The sequence below is a fragment of the Cherax quadricarinatus genome, chromosome 89 (assembly GCF_038502225.1).
Source record: "Cherax quadricarinatus isolate ZL_2023a chromosome 89, ASM3850222v1, whole genome shotgun sequence".
NCBI classification, from domain to species: Eukaryota; Metazoa; Arthropoda; class Malacostraca; order Decapoda; family Parastacidae; genus Cherax; species Cherax quadricarinatus.
In genome coordinates this window covers 5,157,280-5,174,030 of record NC_091380.1, presented here as the reverse complement: position 1 = coordinate 5,174,030, position 16,751 = coordinate 5,157,280, and the positions used below count along the sequence as shown (strand labels likewise).

General features: G+C 37.3%; 1 protein-coding gene across 7 annotated transcripts in view; it reads right to left on the bottom strand.

The window, feature by feature from the left end:
* Positions 1-816: 816 nt before the first annotated feature.
* LOC128697206 (uncharacterized) overlaps positions 817-16,751 on the bottom strand; it is a 142,225-nt gene continuing 126,290 nt past the window's right edge. The window contains exons 12-13 of one of the 7 annotated variants that reach the window (XR_011394560.1): positions 10,714-15,785; positions 9,061-10,669 (exon numbers count right to left, since the gene is read on the bottom strand). Coding sequence is in view for 2 of the 7 variants with exons in the window: in XM_070104112.1 (XP_069960213.1) it covers positions 15,058-15,785 (728 nt within the window). In the remaining 5 variants the exon portion in view is untranslated. Of the gene's footprint in view, positions 15,786-16,751 lie in introns of all 7 variants that reach the window. The other 6 variants (XR_011394558.1, XR_011394559.1, XR_011394561.1 and 3 more) reach the window with 6 other exon arrangements.

Sequence of the window (16,751 nt, the reverse complement as noted above, 5' to 3'; positions counted from 1 at the left end):
GGACATTTATTGGACAATGGCATCATTTGTTTACTTTTGAACATTGGCAAAAATCAAACATTTCCCCTACTTTGAGCTCCATTTCTAGGTTCTTTTTATAGTAAAATCAATCAAAATCACCTCTATTTCTATAATATGTTTTCCATTCTATCAATTGAGACCAAGAAAACGAGAATACAATCATAAATACTATACGAAAATAGACCACAAATTCGGCATTTTAATTAAAAAAAACGGTCGGAGTTTTTTTTTCTCATTATGCACTGCGTGCTCCAGGATTTTTTTTATATGGTGCACACTGACCACACAGACCCATTCTCTCACATGTGGGCCTACCAGCTTTCTCCTGCTTGATTTGAAGCCGCTAGAATTTATGAGTATATATACGTCAAACACGGTACCTCGTAAGACGTATATATACGGCCGTGACAGTCAAAGGGTTAAGTCGCCCTACCTCAAATTTAAAATTGAGACGGATGGAGTGTTAAAAAAAAAAAAAAGATACATACCCTTGGAATTAATGTATTACAATTGCATTCTTGGGGAGAGGGCCTAATAAAACACAATGAAAACATGTCATACTCCTTTGCTTTCCTGAGATATTAATCTCCTCAGTGCCCGAAATGCCCCGGCATGATGGTGGCTTTCTTTGTACTTAGTAAACCAAAACTGTAACTACACATTGTAACCTTTACAAAGAAATAAATCTTTATTTTTATCTTATCTAATGCAAAGCCATCTTCAGTTTATTACCTTAAAATAAACAAAGCACAAAATATCAAATGGGATTAGTAAGTGATTTCAAATTAAATGCAGTTTTGTCATGTAACGTTTTATTTACCAGTATCTTCAACCAGTCGAAAATTGTTTACTAAGTGTTAACTGTAACAGTGCAGGACAAATCAGTCCTGGTTGTCAAATTCTCAGCAGAACTGATAGGCACTATAGTATTCATTAAACAGGACATTTGTTAATTAAAATTAATGGCTCTCAAAAAGTACTATCATAATTTATGCTATAGGGGCAGTGACTACTAAGATTAATTCAAATGACAAAGAATTTCTAGTGTGGTTAGAGACAAGTATAAGTATATGCTGAAAAATTTCAGAGGTTGAAAATTGTCAAAGCCTTGTTAGTGATATTTCTGATAAGTCAGAGACAAATGATCAGTCTCCAGATCAAGTAAGGGGCCTCTGACTCCCCATTATGAGAGCAAATGTAACCTTTCTTGAAAGTCCATCACTGAAGATTACCTCCCAGATGCACTACTGTAAAGAAATATAACCCAGTACAAGTCACATAAATTGGGATACGATTATGTTCATAAACATTACGGCAAGGAGAAGGCTGGAGGCAGTTGAGATGTCGTGTCTGAGGGCGATGTGTGGTGTAACTATTATGCAGAGAATTTGTAGCTTGGAGATTAGAAGGTGTGGGTTTACTTACAGTATTATCCAGACAGCTGAAGAGAGAAGACCAGTAAGGGTCACAGTGTGTTACAGAGCAGGAGGGGGCAGAGGTGGAGGCACTAATATATGAGAAAAGGCTGAAAGAATGGGGTGGAAAAGAAGGGGTGGAGATCACAGTTGATATAGCAGATCGGAACCAGTTACAAAATCATAGAGGGGGTTCTGCATTATGCATGGGACCATCAGGGGGAAAGAGGACAAACTGATTACACCGGAGCTAGTTACAAAATCAAAGGGAGGCCACATTATGCATGGGACCTTGAGAGGAAAGTGGACAAATTAAGTATGCCAGGGCATTAAAGGCGGCATCATGGAACTGAAGAAAGCATCAGTAATAAAGTCAACAGCTCTCTCATGACCGGGACATGAGCCTCCCCCATCTTGATAAGGCTGAAAATGATGTATTTGACCATCATTTAAAGTGTCACTCTTACCTGCTGGTTTTAAAACTATAAATTATCCCTTGTGTTTCATTATAGCCATTCATCATCTTACAATCTTTTTGGCAGATGTAACACTCATCACGACTTATTGTGAATCTGAAGAATATCTCTGTAGAAACTGACGGTCGACTATTTATAACGTTTACACAGATACCAGGTCTTATATATTTAACCCTTAAACTGTCCAAACATAGATCTACGTTCACGTGCGTTGCGCTCCGAACGTAGATCTACGTTTTATTTTACATGCATTCAAATGTAAAAAAAAGTAGATCTACAATCGGAGCGCTACGCGTGTGAGTGTAAATCTATGTTTGGAGCGCTACGCACATGAACATAGATTTACGTTCGGAGCGCTACGCACGTGAATGTAGATCTACGTTCAGAGCGCTACGCACGTGAACATAGATCTACGTTCGGAGCGCTACACACGTGAATGTAGCTCTACGTTTGGAGCACTACGCATATGAACGTAGATCTTCATTTGGACAGTTTAAGGGTTAAAGAATACATTATTTTCAAAACATATTACCTGGTATTTTTAAAATATGAAATAATAGCCTAGGGAACCCTAAATTATTGTAATACTGTATTAATCACCTAAGATACAGTATATTACAAAATAAATTCACATTTAACAGATAATTTTTGACATTAATCAGTATAATTACACAAATATTGAAAACTGAATAACTGAAAGTATTTCCTGTAAAAACTTGTACTGTATAGTGTGAAAAAAAATATTTCCTCATTATTTTAAGAATATCTCATAAGATTATTATATTTGAATATTCAAAATATCTAAAAATGAACATATCCATGTTCCATGGTAATATTTTTTAAGGCCTATATAACAATGCAAAGGTGTTCCAAATGTTCTTTTAGGCCTATATAACAATGCAAAGGTGTTCCAAGGTAATATTCTTTTAGGCCTATATAACAATGCAAAGATGTTCCAAGGTAATATTCTTTTAGGCCTATATAACATAACAATGCAAAGGTGTTCCAGGGTAATATTCTTTTAGGCCTATATAACATAACAATGCAAAGATGTTCCAAGGTAATATTCTTTTAGGCCTATATAACATAACAATGCAAAGGTGTTCCAAGGTAATATTCTTTTAGGCCTATATAACATGACGATGCAAAGATCTCTCGACTGCTAGATTTCCTTCCTTCAATAATATCAATAATAAAACAATAATGTAGACCTATACATAAAAAAAAAAACATTAAATTTCTGAAATGAACTGTATTGTACCAGCAAAAAAACAAAATTTATCATTGGGCAAAATAATTTTATACAGTTGTTGGACAAAATCAATTTGTATTTTGGCAGTGGACAAAATAAATTTGCAGAGAAATCCCAATGTATTAAATTTAAATACCAAAATTGCAACAGAATTTGCTATAGTACAAAGGCGAAGTAAGTACATTGCTAGAACAAGTGGAGTACAAAGGTACACTCATCATCACCTTAACCTGTAAACGGTCCAAACGTATATATACGTTTTTTCAACATTTGAAAATATGTAAAAAAAGTAGATTTTTTTTTTTTACATTTGAAAATGTGTAAAAAAAACTTTGATCTACTTTTTTTTTTGTTATATTTGAAAATATGTAAAAAAAACGTAGATCTACTTTTTTGTTGTTATATTTGAAAATATGTAAAAAAAACATAGATCAACTTTTGTAGCACTACACGTGTGAACGTGCATCTGCTTGGACCGTTTACGGGTTAACAATGCGCTTCAGAAACTCAAAAGTCTTCACTTAGTGTTTCCACTATTGCTGACAAACAAAAATGTCAAACACAAATTGTTCTTCAACTTTTACATTAGGAAAGATCACTGAATCGTCATGTTTGTACATGTCATGCAAGATATGGCTACTGAATAAATGATGGTGACTGTGTTTCTTCCTTTGGCTCACCCTACCCTAGAAGATGACTGGTGTGATTAATGAAATATTGCGTAGAAATACAGTAGGACCTCCGTATCCGCGAGGGATGTGTTCCAAGGACCTGCCGTGAATACCGAAACTGCGGATAGTCGTGAACTCTATATACAAGACCTATAGATACCTCTTATAAAGTTTGATAAATTATGCACAATAAGTGGAAAATTAACAAACCATACCACGGGTGGGGATAGAACCAGCGATCAGAGAGTCTCAAAACTACAGACTGTCGCATTAGCCACTGGACCAGCTAGCCACAATAAGATTCATCCAACTAGGTATTTGTGGTCACAGTGGTGCCTATGCTAACCTTCCTATGGTGTAGAAATATACCTAGTTGGAAGAATCTTATTGTGGCTACCTGGTCCAGTGGCTAACGCGACGGTCTGGAGTTTTGAGACACTCTGATCACGGGTTCTATCCCCGCCTGTGGTATGGTTTGTTTGCAATCATGTCATTATGATTTCGAGAGAAAATTATCACTTTTTCACTGATGGGATGCACTTTAGGCTTCTCTTAGTCTTTGAAGAACTTCCACCATCACTACTTTTGCACTCTGAGATCATTATAAAGCAAAATTAAGGATTACTTTTGGGCCAGGGTAAACAGTGGATAACTGAAGCCGCAGATAACTGAAGCCGCAGATACCTGAAGTCGTGGATATGGATATGGGGGGTCCTACTGTACTCTCATGAAGGAAATTTTGGCAAGCATTTTACTAATTAGTTATTACGGTTTCATTTTAACGATGTCTCTGATGTACGGGTCATTATATCTGCTACTCATGACGTACAGCTAAAAGGCTTACATAACATCTCAACTACAGTAAGAAATACTTTAATACAGTATTAACACACATGAAAATATTATGCAATGTGCTCCCCTATGTAGTGTGGATTTTTCTGAAAATGCAATTGAAAAATGCAATTGAAATGCAATTGAAAAATTGGAATCAAAATGTAATAGCATACACTATAGAAGCCCTTCCACATGCTTTTCAATTATGGATGCATTTTTTCAACTGTATTTACAGAAAATCGAACTATACTGACGAGCTTTATGAGAGAAATTACCGTGCGATGTAACCCTAAAGCTGCAGACCAGTGCGTAAACCACTGGACCAGCTGACTACAATAAGATTCATCCGTCTAGGTATATTTATACATCATAGGGAAGTTAGCACAGTGGTCACAGTGAGGCCCATGCTAACCTCCCTATGGTGCACAGAAATATACAGGAAAGCACTGCCCACAGTAACAGCCTTGTTGATCAGGCCCTGATCCACTGCAGGGGCACTGAAACCCAGAACATCCTCCAGGTAGTCTAGGTATATACAGCACCTTATTTTCGGTGTTCCATGTTGTTGTTGACTTCAAACTGAGCCATTGTTCATTATGTTCCACCCACTGAGATAGTCACTGGAAGATGGAACAATGGCTCAGTTGAAAGACAACGAAAATGTGGAACACTGAAAATAGGTGCTGTATATGTGAGGTGGTGCTGGTGAGGTGGTGATGGTGAGGTGGTGATGGTGAGGTGGTGATGGTGAGGTGGTGATGGTGAGGTGGTGATGGTGAGGTGGTGATGGTGAGGTGGTCCTGGTGAGGCAGTGCTAGTGTACATAGTTCGAAGAATCTTATTGTAGCCAGCTGGCCCAATGGCAGCTTACACACTGGTGTACTCTGTAATATTACGATGGATTTCTTTTTTGATATTTTTTGTTTAAAATATTTTTTTGCATGATTAATACTTTTTACGTGATGTTCTACGTATTTTTTTTTTACCATAGTCAAGACGTTTCATCTGTCTTCAGCAGCCGTATTGTTGTTATAATCACGGTTCCGAGCCACGATAAGGTTTGATCCAAGCGGAGAGTGGCTTCAATTCCAAGGATCGAGAGCCTTGCAATTACTGCACTTACAATGCCTCATAAAGAATATTATTATCATTGCAATCAAAACTAGGCACTAAACCCACAAGGGTCATTCTCATAAAGAATAAAAAGGCACAATACCAGGACTGGAACAATACACAAATAAGCTATACATAGGGGACCAAGATTTATGACATTTCAGTTCAAGTAGGACCGAAATGTTGTTGTAAGCTTTGGTCTGCTATGTACGGGTTATCTGTGTACAACGCCTCATTTTCTAACACCATCGACCATCATCAATGCCACATTTTTCACACATCAAATATATATCAGCCTAATTTACACAAATAAATAGCATTGTAAGAAAAAATTTCATTTTTCTTTTTAGGTCACTCTGCCTCAGTGGGATACGGCCAGTTCATTGAAAAAAAAAATATAGCATTCTTCATCATGAATGAAATATTCTGAAACAAAAACATTAACAACCTCTGTTCATTCAGATTACTCTATTTCTGATCAAAATACAATCATATATGGAACACATTTCAATGTTCTCTTTTTTTGCCTTTTTGGATGATATTAATTGGTCTAGAACTTCCTGTATTCTTTATAATGTTAGTGACAATAACATGAACTAATATTTTTTTAATTGGAGAGAAGGAAGGCAGACATTCTGTGGTCATAGCGCTGGAACACCCTGTATAGATTATCCCATTCATCCTGGTTTTAACAGGACAGTCCCACTTTCTGGAATTTTATCAGATGTAACAAAAAAAGGCACAATACCGTGACTGGAACGATACACAAATAACCCGCACATAAAAGAGAGAAGCTTACGACGACGTTTCGGTCCGACTTGGACCATTTACAAAGTCAGACCGAGTTGGTCCAAGTCAGACCGAAACATCGTAATAAGGTTCTCTCTTTTATGTGCGGGTTATTTATTTATCAGAAGTCCCTGTTTTAGGGATTTTACCAAAACAGTCCCTGTTTTAGGGATTTTTCCAAAACAGTTCCCCTTTTAGGGCCTTTCCAGAAACCCGTTTCACTGTCCCACTAAATTCAGCATGTAAAAATTTGTTATCTGAGATATCTCAGTGTTGCTTCACGAAACCAGGAAATCCTTTGCGTATCTATCGAACCACAGCCTCCCAACTAAATTTTACAAAATATCCCGGTTTTGGGCCCAAAGAAAACGGGGAAAAAATAGGGATTCCTAACCACATGTCATCTCTGGTCACGTACCCACTGGTGACACCTCTGAGGTGGTAATACTCAGTACCAAACACACTTAAAGTCTAAAGTAGAGCCTCACAAGTCAACTTTAATGCCAAATGTCAATAGATCTTTGAAAGCATAGCCTCTATAGTGTGCAAAGTTAAGAGATAGATAAGTTTATTAAGTGGCAGAGAGAACGATTCTATTGGTCATATTATGATTCTATTTATCATATTATGATTATATTTATCATAATACGATCCTATTTATCATAATATGATCCCATTTATCGTAATACGATCCCATTTATAAAAATTTGATCATAAGATCCCATTTATCATAATTCAATCCTATCATAAGATCCCATTTATCATAATACGATCCTATCATATGATCCTATTTATCATAATACGATCCCATTTATCATAATACAATCCTAATTATCATAATACAACCCTATTTATAATACGACCCTATTTATCATAATACGACCCTATTTATCATAATACGACTATTTATCATAATACGACCCTATTTATCATAATACGACCATATATATCATAATACGACCCTATTCATCATAATACGATCCTATTTATAATACGACCCTATTTATCATAATACGACCATATTTATCATAATACGATCCTATTTATCATAATACGATCCTATTTATCATAATACGATCCTATTTATCATAATACGATCCTATTTATCATAATACGATCCTATTTATCATAATTAAACACTCTTCAATCTGCACTTACAGTATTTCCAAAAATAAACACCTTTTTTGTTACTCTAAATTAAAATAGTGAAGAAAAAACAATTAATAAATCTTGTACAAAACTCTTATTAATTTTTTTTGTGGCTGAAAATTATGTTTATTAGTATTTGCAGATATTTATCTTCCCTAATTTATTAATATAAATTGTACCTGAGAAGGTGATTACAGGGATTAAGGGATTTAGGGAGGATGCTGTCCCCTGCAGGAATGCACCCTGATGCTGGTTTAAGGGCTCTTGGTCCAAGGAAGTGGATGCCGTCATTTCCCCCTTCCTTCGATCAAATTTGACTGCCTCCCATTTCCCAGGCGCTCTGTGACCCTTGCGGGTTTAGCACTTTCCCACAAATATATGCTGGTTTAAGGGCTCTTGATAAAAGGAAGCGGATCCCGTTGTTCCCCCTCCTTCAATCAAATCTGACTGCCTCCCTTGCGGGTTTAGCACTTTCCCCATGAATATAATATTATTATTATAATCAGAACCAAGCACTAGACCCACAAGAGCCATACAGCGAATATAATAATAATAGCAATAAATAAGGGAGGATTTTTGATAAATTCCGGTAGTTTTTAGCATGGCAGTAGCTGGCATTTTAAATAACAATGGCGCCTCCTGTCTTAACATCATATACACGGTAAGTCCTCAAGTTACGAATACATTGGGACCTCCTGTATTGTGTATAATAATGATAAACACAGTACTGAATGTTCTCCACTGATGGTAAGTTAAGAACTTACTGTATATGCTCAATAATAACCCATGTGGAGGCAGAAATTAAGGAGAGTGAGTGATCTGTATATTCTGACCCCATTTTGGGGTCCTCTTCAGCAGAAGAGGAATTGTTTTTTTAGGTTTATTTAGGCACAGGTACACACAAGTACAATTACCATACATGTGCATTATGCAAAAATCACAAATGAGATACAAGATGCTAGCATTCAACCCCCCCCCCCAAATGGTTGTTTTGCATACATGTGTATACAGTGGAACCTCAAATATCGAACTTTCTTCGGTCCAGAAGGCTGTTCGAGTGCCACCACCGAACGAATTTATTCCCATCAGGAATAATGTAAATTAGATTAGACCATTTAAGACCCTCAAAAATACACTTATAAAAGCACTTACAAAAATACACTTACATAATTGGTTGAGTTGGGAGCAGTTCGATTTTTGAGATTCCACTGTATTACCCAGGATAACCCCAAAAAAGAGTCGTACAAAGCGACTTATTTCCACTGGGGTGGAAATAGAGCGATCAATCAACCTCCTGTATTTGTGTCTTCATGTGAGTTATTACCGACCATTGACAAGCGTTCAATACGTATCATTTATTCGTCACATACTTATATTTTACACAATCATAAAAAACTCAAGTACAATAAAGATTTTTTCCAAGAAATAACAAAAGACTTTGCCAATTCCATAATTTAAAACACTCAATATAATATTTTTTAAGCTCACAGCCAAAGTACATTATCTATCAACAGAAGAAAATTGTTATTTTTGCATGATTAACAAATATATACAAACATATAACCACTTTGAATTATGCTTTCTTTCACGACCCACCCCACTCAAAAAAAAAAATATATAATTAACCTAAACTTTACAATATGGTAACCTTGGTAACCAATGTATCCAATTTTTCATGCATGAATACTCATTCAACATTGCAAAGCAACATTCAATGTTTTGCAAGGTGGATGTACATATGTAATCACAGATCTGCATATCACCTACAGTTGTAAACTTGTATTATGAGATACAATATAAATACAATGCACAAACAATGCTGTGTAATGTAGTGGCTGCTTGTACTTAAAATATCTGGAGGATGTTTGTGGAGAATGATGGTCATTAAGACTCAGAATGAGGGTCCAATAATGCTCACAATGAGTCATTAAGGCTCAAAATGAGGGGTCATTAAGGCTGCATGTTACCTACCTTTTCACTACCTATCAAGAATACTTTAATTACTAATTAAGATAAATTCTCAGCACATACACCAAGAGATGTGCACTTAATGATGTACATACAGATCACGTGTTTAAGCAAAGAATAAAAGCACAGTAAATAACAAAAAGGCACAATACCGTGACTGGAACGATACACAAATAACCCGCACATAAAAGACAGAAGCTTACGACGACGTTTCGGTCCGACTTGGACCATTGACAAAGTCACACTCAAGTGTGACTTTGTCAATGGTCCAAGTCGGACTGAAACGTCGTCGTAAGCTTCTGTCTTTTATGTGCGGGTTATTTGTGTAAAAGCACAGTACATATGTAATGAATCAGAGGTGAGTGTACTGTTGGCCAGTCAGCCTTGCTTCAAAGTCAACTGATAAGTCATCAATTTCAACCAATAGCAAGCTCACCTCTGGCTACCGCTACATTTATGCTGTGGTGTTGCTAACGTGCCCTTTTACTTACCCTTTTATTCATAAAGAAAAAAAAGACACAATACTGTGACTGGAACACAAATAACACACACATAAGAGAGACTCACGAGGACATTTCAGTCTGGCTTGGACCATTAACTAGTGACCAATTAATGGTCGAAGTCAGACCAAATCATCATCATTAGTTTCTCCTATGTGTAGGCATTTGTGTTCCCTTTATTCATTTTCTGATCTTAATTCTTCCAAATATTTTAAGAAAATCCAGCCATTACATCACAGCCAACTGACCTCTGTATATAGTTTACTTACTTTTAACTTATGTTCAAAATAAGTTTGGTTCTGACGTACTTTAACATGAATGTATATACGTATATGATAAAGACCAGGATACATAGTAGACCATTGGTTTACCTATACATGACAAATGTGTCATGTGTCTTGACTGATTGTACTGCGCATTATCTGGCATCGCAACACCTGGGTCGTTGATGCTGGGGTTGATGTCTCCCGCATCACAACACCTGGGTTGTTGATGCTGGGGTTGGTGTCTCCTGCACTGCAACACCTGGGTTGTTGATGCTGGGACTGGTGTCTCCCACATCACAACACCTGGGTCACTGATGCCGAGGTCGACGTCTCTCGCATCACGACACCTGGGTCACTGATGCCGAGGTTGACGTCTCCCGCATCACAACTTCTCGTTGTCACTTAAGTACTCACTAATGTTGTAACATAACACTTCAGTACAGTATTAACACTACTGATAGCTTTTTATTTTTGACTTGAGAGGCGACTTGAAGTTCACGTAGGTAAATGGTTTACAGAACCCACAAGTTGATAAATCAGACACACATGCAACACTTGGGTATCTTTATTGAGGAAACAGTTCGCCATACAGTAGCTTCCTCAGTCCTAAACAAAGAAGAATGGCAAAGATCAGAAGGAGTTTGAGGTAATCAATCCCCCAGCCTAGAGTCGATGTAATCAATCCATCGATCTTGAAAAGATTACATTGACTCCAGGCTGAGGGGACCGATTACCTCAAACTCTGATCTTCACCATTCTTCTTTGTATAGGACTGAGGAACCCAGTGAGTAGTAAACCATTTCCACAATAAAGATACCCAGGTGTTCCACACGTCTAATTTATCAACCTGAAGTTTGCCCGGTGATCGTTCCTACTCAGGTATCAAACACGTGCTGGTTGTTTCCAGAATTAACAAAGATGATGCCATGACTGAAACAACTGACAGGCAACACACAAATTGATGAGAAAACTAAGCAATGTTTCAGGTTACCCTGAATCACTGTCGAGCAGTGAGCAACTGATAATGGTCCAGGATGAACTGAAATGCTTAATTTTTCAAACTAGCCATTGAAACAGAACTTTTGGGCATGAAATTCTCTCAGAAAGTTTACATTTCCGGCATCTACATTAACCCTTTGACTGTTTCGGTCATATATATACGTCTTACGAGCCAATGTGTTTGACGTACATACATATACTCAAAAATTCTAGCGGCTTCAAATCAAGCAGGAGAAAGCTGGTACGCCCACATGTGAGACAATGGGTCTGTGTGGTCAGTGTGCACTATATAAAAAAAAAATCCTGCAGCACACAGTGCATAATGAGAAAAAAAAAAAAACACCGTGTTTTTGGATCAAAATGCTGACTTTGAGGTGTATTTTCATATAGTTTTTATGGTTATATCCTCATTTTCGTAGTCACATTTGATAGAATGGAAAACATATTATAGAAATAGAGGTGATTTTGATTGGTTTTACTATGAAAAGAACCGGGAAATGGAGCTCAAAGTAGGGGAAATGTTTGATTTTTGCCAATGTTCATAAGTAAACAAATGATGTCATTGCCCAATAAATGTCCAACTAGCCATTCTAATATGCAGTCATGAATGGTTTGACATTATTTATACAATATTACAGTATTGCAGTAGTCTGCATAATAGCAAATCTTCTATTTTTTTGTTTGAATAAAAATTCAAAACAGAAAGCAAGAGTAATATCAGAGGGGCCTGGAGACATGACTGATGAACAAAGAAAATGTTATTTTAGAGCCAGGAATGTCTGCATTGTTCATTCTGGACCTTATTTTGAAATTGTCATATTTTTTTAATTTGCATGAAAATGGCCAAATTGCCAATTTCTGACCACTTTATTGGGTAGTTGAAATCAGTAAATGGGCAATTTCTTGCACTCAATCAATAGAAAAAATGGAGTTCTAAAGAAATAGCTATGAATTTGGTCAACTGGGACAATGGAATTAGTCGAAAATAGGGCTCAAAGTGGGTGAAATTGCCGATTCGTAAATATTGCCGAGGTTGCTAACTTTGCGAGAGCGTAATTCCCCTAGTTTTCCATCAAATTTTGTACTTTTGGTGTCATTACCATTGGGAAAAGGTTCTCTATCATTTCATGAGAAAAATATTTTTTTTTTTTTTCCAAATATTTTGCGACACCAGGGGACACCTCAGGATTTGGGGTTGTGACAGTCAAAGGGTTAAGGCAAATTATCACATTGAGAATTAACAATAATACCAAATAGATGATTAAGACATGTACAGCACCTGGGTATCTTTAATTCAGTAGTATCTCTGGTCCAGTGTTTCTATTCCAGTGCCTCTATTCCAGTGTCTCTATTCCAGTATCTCTATTCCAGTATCTCTATTCCAGTATCTCTATTCCAGTGTCTATTCCAGTATCTCTATTCCAGCATCTCTATTCCAGCACCTCTATTCCAGTATCTCTATTCCAGCATCTCTATTCCAGCATCTCTATTCCAGCATCTCTATTCCAGCATCTCTATTCCAGCATCTCTATTCCAGCATCTCTATTCCAGCACCTCTATTCCAGTATCTCTATTCCAGCATCTCTATTCCAGCATCTCTATTCCAGCATCTCTATTCCAGCATCTCTATTCCAGTACCTCTATTCCAGTATCTCTATTCCAGTATCTCTATTCCAGTATCTCTATTCCAGCATCTCTATTCCAGTACCTCTATTCCAGTATCTCTATTCCAGTATCTCTATTCCAGTATCTCTATTCCAGTATCTCTATTCCAGCATCTCTATTCCAGTACCTCTATTCCAGTATCTCTATTCCAGTATCTCTATTCCAGTATCTCTATTCCAGTGTCTATTCCAGTATCTCTATTCCAGTATCTCTATTCCAGTGTCTATTCCAGTGCCTCTATTCCAGTACCTCTATTCCAGTATCTTTATTCCACTCTCTTTATCTGGGCAAAATAAAATAAATCTTTTAAATAATAGTTACAATTACTGGGAAGGGCTAAAAACCTTTGGGGTCATTAAGTGTGTAACTACACTATGCATCTTCGGCAAAACTGAAGGTTTTAAAATTAAAACAGGCAAAAAATAAAACAAAGGTTTACATATTCGCCCTTTAAGTTACGTTTCAGTGTTAAATCTCTGGAAATAGAATCTGGCATGAGCAAAATGTTTGCTAATCAGCTGGATAATTATTTTTTGATACTAATCAAAAGGCACTGCCAATCAGCAGGCTTTACACGTCAATCAGCAGATATTACCAATCAATCAGCAGACCTTACCAATCAATCACTAGGCCCTGCCCATCAATCACCAGGCCTTAACCACCAATCACCAGATCTTACAAGTCAGCCTCCATCATACTCAACAAATAGTCCAACTTATTAATTAATATACTGTTAAAGATAAGGAATCTAGTTATCTATGTACATTATCAGCATCATTCTAACTGCTGCCTGAGTGACTAAAGACAATCCAATCAAGTTTAATAATTTAAAAGTGGATCAGATATATTCTAGGTATATACAAGCATAACATGGGCCCCCCCAATTAACTGGTAGTTAGGTTAAGTAACGAGTGAGGGTATTTGCAAACCACAACATCAGAGTCGGAGAAGTTACCTGTAATTTAATACCGCTTCCTTTAATAGCCTAAATGTAATTTAGCCTGCTACTGAATTTTCTTAACTAAGTCCAATAAGATTCACCCAACAGGACTTGCAGGTTACCGTATTTTCCAGCACGTATGGGGCACGAGCATGTAAGACAGTGTTTCCAAGCAGTTGTAACATAATGTTAGTAAACAACTGCTAAAGCGTAACCCAAAGCCTACCCTTAACCCTGACCTTTAGTATATAAAGCCCAGGGTGATTTTCCAAGACTTTTTGTGAGGGAAAAAAGTGCATCTTATATGCCAGAAAATACAGTAAGTATTTTTTAGTGGTGTGAAATTGCTGATACATTTCACTGGGATACATTTTTAAAATCCCTTACTCATATGATTACAAATGAGAATCTACTAAAAATATGACTGAAATAAATTTATTAATTGCCACATGAAAATACAAGCATACTCCTCGACTCCACAGCTCCGCAGCGACTAGCATGTGGGGGCCCTTGCTACTGTACAGAGAAAAATCTACATTTGTGTGCTGATATCAGAACCATTAGAGACACAAAAAACTGAACCATTCTGTTCTTGTTCAACTAATATCATCGGACACCGAGTGCAGCACTTACGTCGTATTTAGGAACAAATATTCCATCTCATCAAAACACAAGAGTTTGATCACCATCATGTGACTTGAACTCTTCCAGTCACTGTTTGGTGCAGTGGGCTGAGCTGCCATTCACATCTCACCTCTCAAGCAGTCTCAATACTTTTTCCATTATTTTGATTTATTTTCTGTCCTCTCATGAATATAATTTGTTAACATTTTCCACCTTTTTTTATAAATTATCAAAATAATGTTTAATTTGTTTTCCCATTTCATAAATTATAAAAATAATTCAGTTAATAAAAAAGCAGGTTAAATCTGACACTTCTCACAACATTTTCACTCCTCAAAATAAATACGGCTATAAAACTCCTTGGGTTTTAATATCCTATGACACCTGAAGAAGTCTTGTGAAAGAGGAGTGAGTCGATGAAAGGGAGGAAGAGGAGGAATGGAGAGATTCCCCTCCGTGTACACACTGCCTCAGGTTTCCAAAGTCTGGACAAGACTCAAATGATGAGGCAGAGGCTGGTTGGTGAGCATCTAGGGCACCACAAGAATAACGGTTGAAACATTTCTCCCGTGATGCCTGTGGACGCGACCCTCGAAGACGCACCAGCTGCAAGTCTGGCACTAAGGCCGAGACGGTTTCATTACCCTCGCAGCTTCCGTTGGGCCTTTGAAGACCGGGACACGACCGTGCACGGTAAAGACCCTCTTCTCCCGGAAACGGAGGCTCGCTGCGAGCTCGACTTGTTATAAGAGTTCCAGGTACTGGTTGGGGATACTTGTTTGTATGCGAGGGGATCGTTTTAACGTTTCTCATAGACTTGACATCAGCAGGCTCATCATTGTCCAGCGTAGTAACAATTATGTGTGTGGTGTGAACGTCCGGGCTTTTCCCACTGCTGCTGCTCCTTCCACTAGCACTGCTGTTACCACTGCTGCTGTTGCTGCTTGGACTGCTGATGCTGCTCAGACTGTCAGAGCCAGAATCACTCCTGCCCAGGAGCCGTATACGGGAGGACATTGCAGCTGTTCGCCTGCGAAGTTCTCCCATCTCTGAGTCCAGCAGCTGTTCCACACCTCGAAGAAGCTCCTGAGCCATCCGAACACCTGTAATTAAAAAACATTATTTTATGCATTATTATTATTATCACTGTTATTATTATTATTATCATGGTTGTTATTATTATTATTATTATGGTCTAAACTGGACCGAAACATCGCATAAATTTCTTTGTGTGTAAATTATTTGTGTATTACTTTTGAAGTTAACATAGTAAAAGAAATAGACAAAAAAGGGGACTCAAAAGTACCATAAAATCTGATTATATACAATAAAAATCCATATTGGTCTCTTCGTACATGTAACTCTTACAAGTAAATATACAAAAATAACTTAGAATATAGTAACGTTACAAAGTGCAGAGTCTAATTAACCCACAAACGTCTTTGCAATAATTTTACGATTGGGAATTATTTATTAACCCTAAAGTGCTAGCACCTTAATATTGATCCAGGATAGACTGAAACACCGTCAAGTTTATATTACTTAATTGTATTTTTTGTAATTTATTGCAGCCAAAGTATAATGACATTCTCTATATAGAGTATATGAAGGATGAACTGCATTTTCTTCGCTACTTTCTTAATAATTCCAGGTTTACAGCTCAAATTATTGACTATTTTTAACCCGTGAATGGTCCAAAGGTATGCACTGTATATACGTTCTTACGTGTAGTGCCCCAAATGTATATAGTACATGTATATGTTTTATTTTTCCTGCCTTCAAATTTGGCACGATTGGCCTGAGATGCCTTGTCAGCATAGAATGGGTCCTAACACTGTGTGCGCGGTGTTAAAAAAATCTGGGACCACTTAGTACCTTGTGGGAGCGCCAGAAATTGAGCGCCAGCTAGAGCAAACAGTGCGGTAAACACCAAGGATTCACTGATGTAATGTCATATTAACACTCCTCTTTTAAGAGGAAACTGATGTTAACCCCAAGTTTAGGGTCTGACTATCTCTACCTCTGTCTATCTCTCTCTCTATCTCTCTTCCTCTGTCTCTGTCTATCTG